Genomic DNA, 12,686 nt, shown 5'->3' on the forward strand with positions numbered 1-12,686 from the left:
TTAATTCAATGCAAAGGCGAGAATAGACGTTCTGCAGCGCGTTGAGAGTTGAAAAATCTGAACTTTGGCGCATATTTGCACTGCGTTAACCAATCAGGAGCTTGCTCTAGTAGTGACAACAATGAGGACAAATCATATGTGGATACCCAGAGCTGTAAGATACATCTTCATACTTTATAGAAACAGGAATAAAAAGGATCTTGATTAGACGAAAGTGAGTGAGGAGGTCGGACATTCTGGTGAGTTGTAAAAAACTATTTAATCAATTTGAGCTCTACATCAGGACACTTTCAGCCATTGAGATGACTTGGAAAAGTGTCCCAATAACCCTGAATTCACCCTATTGAGGAGAACAAGCTAGCTAAAGCAGCAAATTGAGCTTATTCACCATATTTTAAAACAATCCATGTTAGCCATTTCTCAACGAGATGAGCCACTGGCAGAAGCCCTACCATTACGCAAATTCGTGTCTGTTGTGAAGTGAATGTCACTCGCGAATGAAGCGAGTAAACTCAAAATGTTCAAGCGTCCAACTAAGCGCGAATAGCGCAATTTATTCACGCAATTTGCGTCTGGTGTGAACGCACCATAAATTCTGATCGTTTCAGACAGAACATATATTGAAAAAATTTTTCCCACATATGAATGCTTTTTTTTTTGTGCAAAAAACTTTATTAACATTATAATTGAACCTCAAGGACCATATTAAAATAATAATAAAAAATCCATCATGACCCCCTTTAAAGGCTCTTTTAAACAGACTATAAAACAGCGATGGCCATTTGACGCAATGCAAAAAAGCAATGTGTAAAAAAAAAAAAAAATTTTTTTACAATGGCACATTATAAATATTTACACATTAAAAAAATTATGATATTTGACAAATTTGTATTGTCTGTGTGTCTTTTAATTTAATATGTTTTACAAAAGTTCTAAAACATATACAAAATTAAAGGTAAACGACGTTTGATGATTAACATCCGTTCAATTTCCTTGGAGTTCACAGTTCCTCAAACAAACAAAAACAACCCAAGAAAAAATGTATAATACTACTGTTTTATGACTGAGAAAATGAGTCATATTTTTACCTGTTTGTAAATAATAATTAATATATTTTTTTAAATAACACAATATCACAAATATTTTTTATAATTGTATACATTTTAAACATTTTTATAAAATGGATTTCTTTTATAATTTTTGAAAAACCTAGTATAAAAATATTTACAAATAAATGAATTGAATAAATTTTTTACAAATAATTTTATTTAACACATTTTTATTTAATTGTTGTAGTGATTAAATATATATAAATTTCTCTTTAGGATGAGGAGGATCATGACTCTGATGAAGATCCGTACGCCTGCTCACACATGGAAGATGGAGGCAAGCTTGAGTTTGCGTCTATGTTTGACACTCTTCATGCTCAGGCACAAACTGATCCAGAGCCCACGCCCGCAGGTCTGCAGGAGGATCTGAACCGGGTTCACAGGAACCTGCTGAGGGCCTGGGCTCTGGCCGTTTCTCTGGGCGGGTCCATGGAGCAGAGAGAGCGTCTCCTCAGGTTCACAATCCTGTGCCTCGTTCGACTCCTAACGCTTCTCAGGGTCAGCGACTCCACCGGCAGAAAGAGCAAGAGCACATGGCTCACACACACCCTTCACACACTCAGGACTCTCCTGTCCTTTCTGCCGTGGGACGCCACACACTCCGCAGGAAGCTGCTGTCTGGGCGTCACAGTGGAGCTCACTAGATGCTTCGTGGACATGTTCGTCCCACTTTCATCATCAGATGTAGCACTTTCCTCTCAGAACTTCAACACTGCAATCTTCGTCCTTCAGCAAGCGTCTCAGAGTGTGGATCGGGCCTACAGCCTGCCGTCAAGAGCAGTGCATCATGGGGAGGATGGCCAGCGGACATACACTTCTGACATGTTTTCTGTTCCAATATTACAAGAGGACATTGAGACAGTAGCACAACCAGCAAGACAGCAACCTTCTCATAGGTACTTTTGGTGTTCTTGAGTTGTAGGGTTTTTCCTAACTATTTTTTTTATTTTCAGTTGTTGTCTATTACAGTTCATAGTTACCACACAGAACACCCTAGTAACTTCATAGCCACATATAAAAAAAATCTGAATGTCTTAGCAACCACATAGTAACACCCTAGCAACCACCCAGAACACTCAAGTAACTTCATTGCAACATATACAAAAACACTCATATAGTTTTAGCAACCAGCCAGAACACCCTAGTAACTTCATAGCAACATATTACAAAAATTCAGAATGTCTTAGCAACTACATAGGAACACCCTAGCAACCATCCAGAACAACTGAGTAACTTCATTGCAACATATATAAAAACACTCATATAGTTTTAGCAACCACCCAGAACACACTAGTAACTTCATAGCACGTATAAAAAAAATCTGAATGTCTTAGCAACTACATAGTAACACCCTAGCAACCCCCAAAACATCCCAGTAACTTCATAGCAACATATAAAAACCCTCAGAATATATTAGCAACCCCCTAGCAACCACCCGAAACAACTGAGTAACTTCATTGCAACATATAAAAACACTCAGAACATATTAGGAACCACATAGAAACGCCCTAGCAACCACTCAGAACAACCTAGTAATTTCATAGCAACATATACAAACACTCATAACATATTAGGAACCACATAGAAAAACACTAGCAACCACCCAAAACATCCCAGTAACTTCATACCAACATATAAAAGACACTCAGAATATATTAGCAACCACCCAGAACAACCAAGTAACTTCTTAGCAACATATAAAAACACTCATATTAGGAACCACATAGAAACACCCTAGCAACCACTCAGAATAACCTAGTAACTTCTTAGCAACATATAAAAACATTCAGAACATATTAGGAACCACATAGAAACACCCTAGCAACCACTCAGAACAACCTAGTAACTTCATAGCAACATATAAAAACACTCATAACATATTAGGAACCACATAGAAACGCCCTAGCAACCACCCAGAACACCCTAGTAACTTCATAGCCATATATAAAAAAAAAATCAGAATGTCTTAGCAACCACATTGTAACACTCTAGCAACCCTCCAAAACACCCCAGTAACTTCATAGCAACATTATAAAAACAATCAGAATATATTAGCAACCACATAGCAACACCCTAGCAACCACCCAGAACACCCGAGTAACTTAATTGCAGCATATACAAAAACACTCAGAACATCTTAGCAACCACATAGCAACACCCTAGCAACCACTCAGAACAACCTAGTAACTTCATAGCAACTTATAAAAACACTCAGAACGTCTTAGCATTAGCAACCACATAGCAGCACCCTAGCAACCACCCAGAAAACCTAGTAACTTCATAGCAACATATAAAATACTCAGAACATATTAGCAACCACATAGCAACACCCTAGAGACCACCCAGAACAACCTAGTAACTTCAAAGCAACATATAAAACACTCAGAACATATTAGCAACCACATAGCAACACCCTAGTGACCACTCAGAACAACCTAGTAACTTCATAGCAACATATAAAAACACTCAGAACGTCTTAACATTAGCAACCACATAGCAGCACTCTAGAAACCACCCAGAACAACCTAGTAAATTCATAGCAACATATAAAAACACTCAGAACATATTAGCAACCACATAGCAACACCCTAGCAACCACCCAGAACAACCTAGTAACTTCATATCAACATATAAAAACACTCAGAATGTCATAGCATTAGCAACAACCCAGAACAACCTAGTAGCTTCATAGCAACATATTAAAACCAATCAGCACGTCTTAAAACCACATAGCAACACCCTAGCAACCACCAAGAACATCCTAGTAACTTCATAACAACATATACAAACACTCAGAACATATTAGCAACCACATAGCAACATCCTAGCAACCACCAAGAACATCCTAGTAGCTTCATAGACGTCTTAAAACCACATAGCAGCACCCTAGCAACCATCATACTACTACTCACTCACTATTTATTTATTAATTTGTAATAACAGATGTGAGATGATGTAGTCAGCACAGCTGTTTGGCCTGAGGTCTGTGTTGTGTCTTTCAGATTGGTGGTTATTTGGCGTGAGCTGTACAGATTGGCTTTGCGGTACCAGGAGCAGTTATGTCACCAAAGAGGTCAAGGGGTCGTAAAAAATGAGTCGGAGAAGATGTCAGCTATTATAGCTCAAGTCCAGCAAGCTTTACAGTCAGCTGGAGATCGTCTGGAGGAGAGCCACACATTGCGTAGTTTCAGCGGTGAGCACCAGTAACCATAATAGAAGAGTCTTATGTTAGCACCATATGATAATAATGCTTTGCTGCTGTCCATCCTCAGGGGAACAGCACTTTATTTTAGGAGAATACGCGGAGAGCCTTCAGGTTTGGAGGGCTGAATTGTGGGCAGAGAGAGAGCGAGGTCAGTCCCTGTTTTCAATCCAGCTCACATGATCATGTTAAATGTCACATGTCACCAGAGGTGGACAAAGTACACAACTCTAGTACTTGAGTTAAAGTACAAGTACTACTAGTCAAATATTACTCCATTAAGTGAAAGTTCTAAAAACAGATTTTTACTTAAGTAAAAGTACAGAAGTATTTGTTTTTAAAAGTACTTAAGTATCAAAAGTAAATGTCATTTTTTATGTCAATGCATTATTTTATTATTGTTGCATTTAGGGATGAAACGATTACCGGTTTCACGATAAACCACGATAAAATTTTGTGACGGTTAGTAATATTGTATAAAATTTTATTATCATTAAAACCGCGTGTGATTATCACGATTGTGAAATCTCGTGGTAAATCTTGTCCAGTCAGCGTCAGTCTGGCGCAGCGCATCGCTGTTTTTGAGTGAGAAGAAATGGCAGAAGGCCGTGACAGCGCCTGGAGATTGTTCAGCCTCTAAAAGGACCAAATCTGAGGTGTGGTCATATTTTGGCTTTTACAAAAGTCCTGAGGGAAACTTAATCGAAGTCACCCTGTCTGCAGAACATGCCAGAAGAAAGTCGCTGTAATAGGGTGAACACTTCAAAACTACGAACACAAGGCAAGTGGACTTTGACCTCAATACCAAAACTACGTCTGGGAAATAATAACGTGAAGCGAACGAACAAATTCAGACAAGACTAGGGTGACATTTAAGGGATAATAATCAGGGCTTGACATTAACAACCACCATTTGCGGGTGTAACGTTATTTCGGCTGCACACTAGCCACTCTGGCTGTTGAACTTATTATAGTCTTCTCAAAAGCCATCTGTTATAATCGCATTGCGCATTATAACCACTCACACGTGTTTATATTGAGTTTATGAATGCAATATCTCATAATCAGAGGCGTTCAGATTAGCCTGAGTTATGTTCAGAGCGCGCACCGCTCTCACACGCTGAAATCTGCACTCAAAGAAGAGATAAACATGCGATGTACGCAAGAGATTCATTCATCATACAGTGGTCGACTGTTTTTGTTCTATTTCAGCAGCGAAAATGGTTTAAAAAAACCCAGCAGAACCACAGCGCATCTGATATGACTGGCATAACCCTGGCGAATTTAGGGACCGTCTCTAAAGTTACACACAACATTGGTAACGTTACACGCGTTTCAAACTTCACTAGCATTTGAAGAGAATGACATAAAACTGACTGTAAAGTGATCATTTAGGTGTCAGGTATGATGCACACATTTTGATATTTAATAAAATAAACTGTCAAATCATATGGAAATATGGATATGCATTATTTCACTTGGATACTGTTTGGGCTCTAACACAAAATATGCTAAATTTAAATGCATCATTGCTGAACACTGATGAGAATATTGCTTGAGAATATATTTACAGAGATAATATTAGAGATTATATTTATGCGTTATGTGTTGCTATTGACGACGGCCATTAAGGAAAGAAATCCCACAGAATCCATCTTTAAAAAGTGCTTAGAGCTGCTTTAGTTATTTGTTGTTTGTTGAATTTCAAATATAAAACTTGTTGAAATGTTTTAAGTGTGTGCATCTGTTCTTTTGAATATTTCATCTCGTTTGAACAAAACCGTGATAATATTGATAACCGTGATAATTTGGGTCACTATAATCGTGATGTTAAATTTCCATACCGTTTCATCCCTAGTTACATTGTATAAATACACATGATACCATGGTGGTTTAAGCCGGTCAGTGATGCTCCATCCGACATGCTAGCATATGACTACCGTAAACTAATTTCAATACTTGTATAAAAGTTACAAAGCTCTTTACAAAACTGCTGTCACTTTAAGGCCAAATGCACGGATCCAATACACTGATACACATCCGATGTTCTCCCACTGTTTACTCTTCTCTTTCTCCCAGACGTTTACATTTTTGAACTTTTTATGAGACATGCGTCAATTGTATGCCAACTAAACTAATCTTTAATATTTTCAGAAAACTGAAACACACTTTTTAAATATGGCCATGAGTGCACACACTGCGCAGAGGAACCGTCTTCTTCCATTTTGCTATAAACTGATCAGTGTTCAAAAAATGTTGGGAGACTTCACATGACGCTATGCAAGAGTGATTCACATTTCCAGGTTTCTCAGAGCAGAAGTCGTCATAGTTGGGTTAAATATTATTGCTGTGAATGAGAGAATACATTAAATATTTTTTTTGTGTGCCTATTTGCTCACATAGCAAAGGAAAAACGCCACAGTAGTGATTTCACAACCTTCAAAAAGAGGGAAAAAATAGAGTAATAGAGTAATAAAGAAATATGTTAATTTTTTTTTACCATCACTCCCATAGACGGTATTACTAAACACCCTCACAGCAGCGGTAACTTTTTTATTGTAATTTGATGCAAAAGTAATAAAATACAAAGCATTAGTGTTATAAATGTACATATATATAAAACAAAAATGAAAATACAAAAAACGTTGCACGATTTACGATATTGATGACCGTTAAAACGCGTCATCACAGTCCGTTAAAAGGGTCTATTACTGATAGGCTGTCTGCAAAAACAACAACAACAAAACCTTTTAACCCTTTAAGACCTAAGGGTATTTTTACAATTAATTTTCCGCCTGGTGTTATTTACTAAAAAAGCTTGTAAAACATCAACCCTGTTGTGCACAGACAATTGACACACCTCTTTTTTTTCAAGACAAGTTGCACTGTCAGTATATTTGTGTTGCATTGATGTCACCTGAATGTAAAATAAGTAATGGGACCATAAAGACAAATGAAAACATAAAACGGAAATTGAATCACTCAAATATTTATTGAAAACACACACAAATAAATAAAAGCTAAGCATATTTCCTCTGGAAAACAGTTTGTTCAAGTCTTTGGAGTCCTGGAACTCAGGAATAAACATGATAACTTATACAGAACCAAAACTATTTAAATTTTTCCAAAAAAAGTCCAGGCGCTTTTGGCCTCTTTGGATTTTGGATATTTACTGGTGCCAAGCCTCAAAACAGTTCCTATCAGGAACTTCTCCTCAAACTTTCTCCTCAAACTTTTTCCTCAAACTTTCTCCACAAAACTACTAAAAACTGCAGCGCGTCTCTCTCTCTCTCTCCTCAACACTAGCCGTGCGTCTCTCTATCAACAATAACAGAGCTGTGGTTCATGCGTAATGACGCACACCAACGTGGATGACGGATCAGCCTGTCATTGGTCAAACCCTCATCCAAAATGGCAGCTAGCATCGCGCTAGCGGCAAAAATGACGGAAAATTTATAAATTATGGACATCAAGTGGATATATCTTGGATGTAAGCGTTTTGATTTATTGCTGGACGACTCCAAAAAGATGCACATGTTCCAGGCTGGATAGAAAACCTTCTGTAAAGGCTACAAAGACACCAAAGACACCCCCGTGATGGCTAGCTCGTTAGCTTTCTGCTGGAAAAAACGGTAAGAAAATCGATAAAAGTTTCATGAAATAATATAGATATTTATCGGAGGTGCCGTGTGACGTCGTGGGCGATGCCGTCGGGCTCTGAGGGTTAAAGAAGAATAAAATCATCCACTGAATTTCAAAGCTGCTTCAGAAATGACTTTCGACTTTGAGGACCTTGATAGAAATGTAGTGGAGTAAAAAGTACAATATTTGTCTTTCAAATGTAGTGAAATTAAAGTCAAAGTTTCCCGAAAAAGTAAAGTACAGATACAAGTAAAGTGTACTTAAGTACAGTACTCAAGTAATAGTAGGGGAGAGCGGGGCACAACCTAATGCTTTTTGACTTTCTCAGTTTTGTAAATCCACTTGGGGTTCAGAGTATTTATTTTTTCCCACATTAATTGCACACATGTCTCGTACAATAATGTGGTTTTGTTTAATTAATACAGTGTATGCTTTTTTCTTGATTTACCCCGAAAGAATGGAAGTGAAATGTGACAACATGCCCCATAGGTGGGGGGCACAGTGTAACATGACCAAATAACAGCTTAAAATGTCCCCTGATGTAATAAAAAAAATATACAAGACAAACTAAAATATTTTGTCAACAAAATACAATTATTAACGTTTTAAAATAAAATAATGGCATTTTTTAATCATTAAAAATATAAGCATTTTTGAGTTTGACTACAAACACATCGCTAAATACAGCATAGTTCAAAACATAATAATAACTAATAATTTCTGAACATTAACTCTGTCATTTTTCACCCTTTTCTCATGGTTTCTCAAAAGAATTCATAAAAGTATAGAATATAATGGCATATTTCTAATAGGAGCTCATTGTAACGCAGTGTTAACACACACCCACCTGCTCATTAGAGAATTAAACCGCAGCTCGTGTCTTCTGCTGTTAGATCAGCATTAAAGAACATCTCAACTGTTAAATAACAGATATAAGATTACAATAATATCGGATTTGTCTTATTTTAAATAAACACAAAAAACAGAGATGAAAAATAAACTTAAGTTAGAAATTTACTTTTGCTATGGTTAAATAGATGTTCAGTGATATCATCCAGAGATTTTTAAATGTTGGCGCTATTTTTTCTCTAAATAATGTTGATATGGCAAATAGTAAATACATTAAGTTTCGTCATTCTGGAATGTGTGGAAAGGGTTAAAACGTGCGTGTTACAACTAACCCCGCGTTAGGTTTTGCCCCGCGCTCCCCTACTAATGCTGCCTTCACGTGCTATCGGAATTATCGTAAATACGAGTTTCCTAGGTAAAAATTGCACATGAACGCCCTCTGATGTTATGTTTACCACTGGGAAGTTCGGAAATAATTTTGATACCCCAATTCCCGAGATGGGCGTGCCATAAACTTTAAACATGGTGGCGGGGAGAACTACTGCGGTGGCAGGTGTGGTTTCATTTTTTTTTTTTTTCCCAAAACAGCTAGGTCGTCTTGTCTTGACATTTAATGTAGTACATATTTACATATAAGAGACGAGTAATCATATGAAGCGTATTGTATGTTTGGTCTGCATTTGACTGAAATTACAGAATAGGCAGAAAGCGGAAACTATCTGGAATGTTTATATGGTTGTCGGTGCATGGGAGACTACATATGATGTTGGTTTTAATACGATTTTACCAATAAATTGGCAATAATAACTAGGGATCGACTGATATGGATTTTTTAGTGCCGATGCCGATACCGTTTTTTTTTTCATCAGCTTTAGCCGATGAGCGATACGGGCTGCCGATTTTCTTGAGCCAATATTTGGAGCAGATACTGCTTTTGCTCCCTCAATTTACAACATAAAAATGACACAATGATCACGATGATAACAATTTAAAATGTACAATTTAAAAAAGGAACATTTATTGAACTAAAAAAACTATATTTAACAAATAGTAAAAACAGGTGAGGTAGAACAAGAAAAAAAAGAGTTCAGTGGTGAAAATAAATTCTGAAAATAAATATTTAAGCATAAATAAAATAATTACACTATTGCACAGTATCAACAAGCGAGCAGCATAATAAAGTGCACACTGACTGTACTATACTTCATTTTACAACTATTTACAACCTAGTCATTTAATGTTACACTCTAAAAAATGCTGGGTTAAAAATAACCCAAGTTGGGGTGAATATGGACTAACCCAGCAAATGGTTGTTTTGACCCAGCGGTTGGGTTAAATGTTTGCTTAAAACAACCCAATTGATGGTTTAGTCCATTTTCAACCCAACTTGGGTTATTTTTAACCCAGCATTGTTTAGAGTGTAGGTGCACTTCACTGAATCTCTTGTAGAGCAACACCAGCGGCAATTCAGGGAAAAATCTCCCAATGCTCCACGTGAAACTTCAGTCTTTCCACCTTTTACCATCGTGTCAATTCTCAATTGATTTTGATTAATATGCGCGAGGGAGAGCGAGAGAGTTTGAAGACGGTGAGAGCTGCCCTGTGGACGCCTGTCTGGAAATAATGCAGGGAAAAAAATATCGGCGAACGCAGCAGCTTTGTATCGGCCAATACACGTAAAAATCGCAAATATCGGCCCGATATATCGGTCTAACACTAATAATAACCCGGTTCCACACCACCATGATTCCTTTTCACTCCGACAACAAAGCACTTGAATGCAACAAGCTCGTAATCACGACTTCTAAAGTGGGAATTAGGAAATTTCCGATAGCACATGAAGGCAGCATTAGTTCCCGTCCACCTCTGCATGTCACTCACCACATCCGTCCTGCATCCCACAGCAGGGCCAATGACGTGTTACCTGGAGATCCGCTACTGCCTGGCTCTTCTGTACTCGCAGCTGTTTCTGTATCGACTGCGAGAGGCTCAAGGTCTCTGTGACCGTCTGGCACATCAGCTTCTGAAGGAAGAGGACACGCCAGGAGGGGCTGGTGAGCTTCTTACACTGCAAAAAATGCTTTTCTTACTTAGTATTTTTGTCTTGTTTTCAGTCCAAATATCAAAAAAATCTTCCATTAAGAAGCATTTACTAGACAAGCAAAAGTTTTTGTCTTGTTTTGGGGGAAAATAACGCAAAATAATCTGCCAATGGGGTAAGCAAAATAATCTTAATTCCAGTGTTGGGGAGTAGTTAACTACAAGTAGCTAAGCTACTAACTTAAAGGAACACTCCACTTTTTTTTGAAAATATTCTCATTTTACAAGTCCCCTAGAGTTAAAGGGTTAGTTCACACAAAAATGAAAATTCTGTCATTAATTACTTACCCTCATGTCGTTTGACACCCGTAAGACTTCATTTTCAGACACAAATGAAGATATTTTAGTGTAAATCTGATGCTCTGAAAGGCCTCCATTGGCTCAATGCACGGTTCACTCTCAAGACTCTTAAAAGACACTAAAGATGTCGTTACGAAGTCCATCTCACTACAGTGGTTCTACAATAACTTTATAAAGCGACGAGAATAGTTTTTGTGCGCAAAAAACCCCTAAATAACGACTTATATAGTGATGACGATTTCAAAACACGGCCTCATGAAGCTTCGAAGCGTTATGAATCAGTGAGTCGAATCATGATTCGGATCGCGTGTCAAACCGACAAACTGCTGAAATTTGGCGATCCAAACTGCTGAATCGACTCACTGATTCATAACGCTCTGAATCGCTGAATCGACTCACTGATTCATAACGCTTCGAAGCTTCATGATTCCCTGTTTTGAAATCGTCATCACTATATAAGTCGTTATTTCGGTTTTTTTTGCGCACAAAAACTATTCTCGTCGCTTTATAAAGTTATTGTAGAACCACTGTAGTGAGATGGACTTTGTATCGACGTCTTTAGTGTCTTTTAAGGGTCTTGAGAGTGAACCGTGCATTGAGCCAATGGAGGCCTTTCAGAGCCATCAGATTTACACTAAAATATCTTCATTTGTGTCTGAAAATGAAGTCTTACGGGTGTCAAACGACATGAGGGTAAGTAATTAATGACAGAATTTTCATTTTTGGGTGAACTAACCCTTTAAATAGTTGAGTTTTACCGTTTTTGAATCCATTCTGCCAATCTTTGTATCTGGCGGTAGCACTTTTAGCATAGCTTAGCATACATCATTGATTCTGGTCAGTCCATTAGCATCTCATTCAAAAAATGACCAAAGACACTTTCAATATTTTTCCTATTTAAAGCTTGACTCTTCTACAGTTTCATCGTGTGCTAAGACCAACTGAAAATGAAAAGTTGTGATTTTCTACACCTATATGGCTAGGAACTACTTTCTCATTCCTGCGTAATAGTCGCGGATCTTCGCGGCCGTACCATGGCTGCAGCGGCGCAATGATTTGTTGGTATTCTGTGAAACATGGTGGTAGTTACACCTTCGACTTACTATCACAGCCCTTTACAACACACAGAACCAGGGCTAATCACACAGCTAAATCCACAACACAATTTGTCGGCTGCAAGCCTGAAACTCTCTCTGCAATTACACGAACTTAGTGCCGGTCACATTGAAAGTTACCTAGCTGGGCTACTTTCAGACGCTGCGTAATATCATTGCCATGGTACGGCCGCGAAGATCCGCGACTATTACGCAGGAATGAGAAAGTAGTTCCTAGCCATATAGGTGTAGAAAATCACAACTTTTCATTTTCAGTTGGTCTTAGCACACGATGTAACTGTAGAAGAGTCAAGTTTTAAATAGGAAAAATATTGAAAGTGTCTTTGGTAATTTTTTTAAATGAGATGCTAATGGTCTGATTAGAATCAA

General features: G+C 37.8%; 1 protein-coding gene across 1 annotated transcript in view; it reads left to right on the forward strand.

Moving 5' to 3' along the window:
- Nucleotides 1-12,686, forward strand: part of cplane1 (ciliogenesis and planar polarity effector 1) — a gene marked incomplete at its 5' end in the record, with an annotated part of 107,491 nt that overhangs the window by 15,801 nt on the left and 79,004 nt on the right. The window contains 4 exon segments of the mRNA XM_079803826.1: nt 1,326-2,005; nt 4,112-4,302; nt 4,382-4,462; nt 10,707-10,856. Of these exon segments, the coding sequence (XP_079659952.1) occupies nt 1,326-2,005; nt 4,112-4,302; nt 4,382-4,462; nt 10,707-10,856 (1,102 nt within the window).

Source organism: Gobio gobio (assembly GCF_949357685.1).
Source record: "Gobio gobio genome assembly, chromosome: 22".
Classification (NCBI taxonomy): Eukaryota; Metazoa; Chordata; class Actinopteri; order Cypriniformes; family Gobionidae; genus Gobio; species Gobio gobio.